The 2,678-nt window shown below is 37.5% G+C and overlaps 1 protein-coding gene across 1 annotated transcript; it reads left to right on the top strand.

Moving 5' to 3' along the window:
- Positions 1-449: 449 nt before the first annotated feature.
- On the top strand, positions 450-2,671 carry LOC109586360 (uncharacterized). Its single transcript, XM_020002541.1, has 10 exons — positions 450-521; positions 580-783; positions 847-1,014; positions 1,072-1,269; positions 1,313-1,480; positions 1,532-1,711; positions 1,760-1,948; positions 1,998-2,183; positions 2,236-2,415; positions 2,479-2,671. The coding sequence occupies exons 1-10, from the start codon at positions 473-475 to the stop codon at positions 2,616-2,618; spliced, it is 1,662 nt and encodes a 553-aa protein (XP_019858100.1). The 5' UTR covers positions 450-472; the 3' UTR covers positions 2,619-2,671.
- Positions 2,672-2,678: the final 7 nt, after the last annotated feature.

Below are 2,678 nucleotides of genomic sequence, written 5' to 3'. Positions count from 1 at the left end.
TTGGAATGAAGTACAGTGACTCTCTATCATCAGTACTGGCTCTATTACTATTGACTGGTAATGATATTCCAGCTATAGTGTTATTCACAGGCATATCTCAGACACATGGTGTAGTTGTTGTTTAGAATTATAAGTATAATATAATTGATGAATAAATAGTTTGCTATTGGGCACTCTGCATGTGCAGTGCATACACATGAATCGTTAATAATCATAATTATTCATTAATATATCAAGGAGTAGTCTCATGTAGCCAGACTCTCCATCCCGCCTACCCAAATGACAAAAAGGGGTGGAGTCTGGCCACTTGAGACTAATCAAGGGGGAGGTTTGCAGATGATGATCACACATAGATCATAAGTATATTCATGTTGTGAGTTTAGTTCCAGTGTCATACAGTGGTTGCAATTATTTGAACTTTAAGCATTTCTTTTAGTAATTGGAGTTATTGTGTGTCTTTAAAAGTGTAAGAATGAAGTACAGTGACCCTCTCTCAATACTGGTTCTATTACTATTGAGTGGTAATGATATCCTATAGCTATAGTGTGTCAGTTATTCAACTCTTTTACTCTCATTCAGGCTTTGCTAATTCTCAGAATATCCAGTTCATTTATATTCATTATGAAACGGACAATATCACAGCTACAGTAGGACTTCAATTAGAAGCTACCTATAGCTCAACAACTGGTGATGTCTGTGCTAATGGAATTGATGACTCCATTGCTAACCTAGTGTGCCAGGATTTCTATAATGAGGTTTACGGTACTGTCAGTAGTGCATTCCGTAAGCTCATAGTATCATAACTTATGGTCTATGCTTGTTTTGTATTCTTTTTACATTCTCTAGCTGCTCTACAAGCCACAGGAACTGTAACCACTGACTATCCTACTTCCATGATGAATCCTATTGCTTTTGGTGATATTGATTGTTCAGCAGGTATTGATGCATGTACTGGGAGACCAAAAGCTAATTGTAATTCTGATGGGGGACTTTTAGCAGTTAAATGCATCATACGTAAGTAACACTATGCTTAATTTTACTTTTATATGAGCTTGTGTTATCTTTCTGTAGCTGTACCAGAATGCTATCATCCATCACAAGTGATGCTGAATAATCCGATTAATACAAGCATTCCTTCTGGTGGCTATTACCTAACTGGTCACCCTGTTACCTGCAATAATGGTAACTTCACTCCAATATGCAGCAGTGTGAACATTGGGCCAATAGAGAGATTAGCTTTTTGTGCATATACAACAGGAGTACTGAATGGTTAATTGATGTACATGCACTAATAGTGTTTAGTCTTCTTTAGGTGGGTTTAATGGAGCTCCTTCTGGTGTTACTGTTCCTCCTCCTACTCTACGTTTCAATAACACTGTATCTAACCAGTTCAGTTGTCCTGGTAGTTATCTCAATTGCTCTGGTAACAGTGTGATGGGTTCTTGTCCTAATGGATATGCAATTGTTACATGTCAGAAAGGTATAAATGATCATTCCCCACTTGCAATAGTACACTCTCATTTCTTTTCAGTGTGTGCTGATTCTGATAACTCTACTCTATTCAACAATCAAACAACTGTGGTTGATGGCATTAACTATCACATTGGGATACCACAGTTCTGTGCTGGGGGAACATATGCCAGGGTATGCAATGATGGCACTAATTATCCTGGATATGGATTAATCTTCTGCAGAGGAGCTGGATTTGCATGTAAGCTAACATCAATCCCTCCGGTCATTCTTATCTTACTATATTTAGTTGGTGATCTCCTTCCTTCAAATTCAAGTCTTGCCCAGACCCTGTACAGTGGGTCCCCCCAGGGGATAATCTATTTGAGTAACTTTACGTGTTCCGGTGATGAGAATTGTGATGAGAACTCATCATTTGCCACTAATCCACAGTGTTACACTGGACAGTTGGAAACTATTTTAAGATGCTCTCCTGGAAGTAAATCAATAATATTATTTTTACTATTACAATTTTTTTTCATTTACAGTACCTTGTAATGGGTCTAAACTGTATCTCCATAATAACATGACAAGAATAGTCAATGGACGTGAGATAGTCTCTGGTATACCACTTTACTGTGTTGATGGAGCATTCTATGCTTCTCTCCGTAATGATGGATCTCACACCCAAGCAGGTTTGAATTACTTATGCCAATCAATGGGATTTGACAACAGTAAGTATATGGAATTACTATTACAGTATTCTATACTTATCTTTATCATTAGCTAGTGTTACTCTTCCACATGATTCTTCAGTGTATGGCACTGCTCCAGTAGGTACAGCCTATTATTCCTCTTTCTCTTGTCCTCCTAATGCTAATACTGTTGATGATTGTGATGCTTTATCATCAAATAATCAACAGTGTTTAGCTGGTACAATGGACCTAGTATTGCAATGCTCTAGAGGTACATGCCTATGCATATAAATATATATATATATATAGTTTATTGATTCATATTATTTTATAGCTGCTCCCATTGTCACTCCTTCAGCCACTCCTTCAGCTACTTGCAGACCAACTCCTTCTGGCTCTACTTCAGTTCTTGCTAATGGAGTTACTGTTAGTGTATTGGTAGCTCTGATACTGGCTGTACTATTACTGTCATAATGTCTTTAAAATGACAGCCTAATTGACTAAACTGTAGCTAGCTGTATATATCGCATACTT

Source organism: Amphimedon queenslandica, unplaced genomic scaffold (genome assembly GCF_000090795.2).
Source record: "Amphimedon queenslandica unplaced genomic scaffold, v1.1 AMPQUscaffold_12892, whole genome shotgun sequence".
In the NCBI taxonomy this organism is placed as follows: Eukaryota; Metazoa; Porifera; class Demospongiae; order Haplosclerida; family Niphatidae; genus Amphimedon; species Amphimedon queenslandica.
The sequence above is the reverse complement of the archived record's forward strand: the minus strand, read 5'-3'. Positions and strand labels throughout refer to the sequence as shown.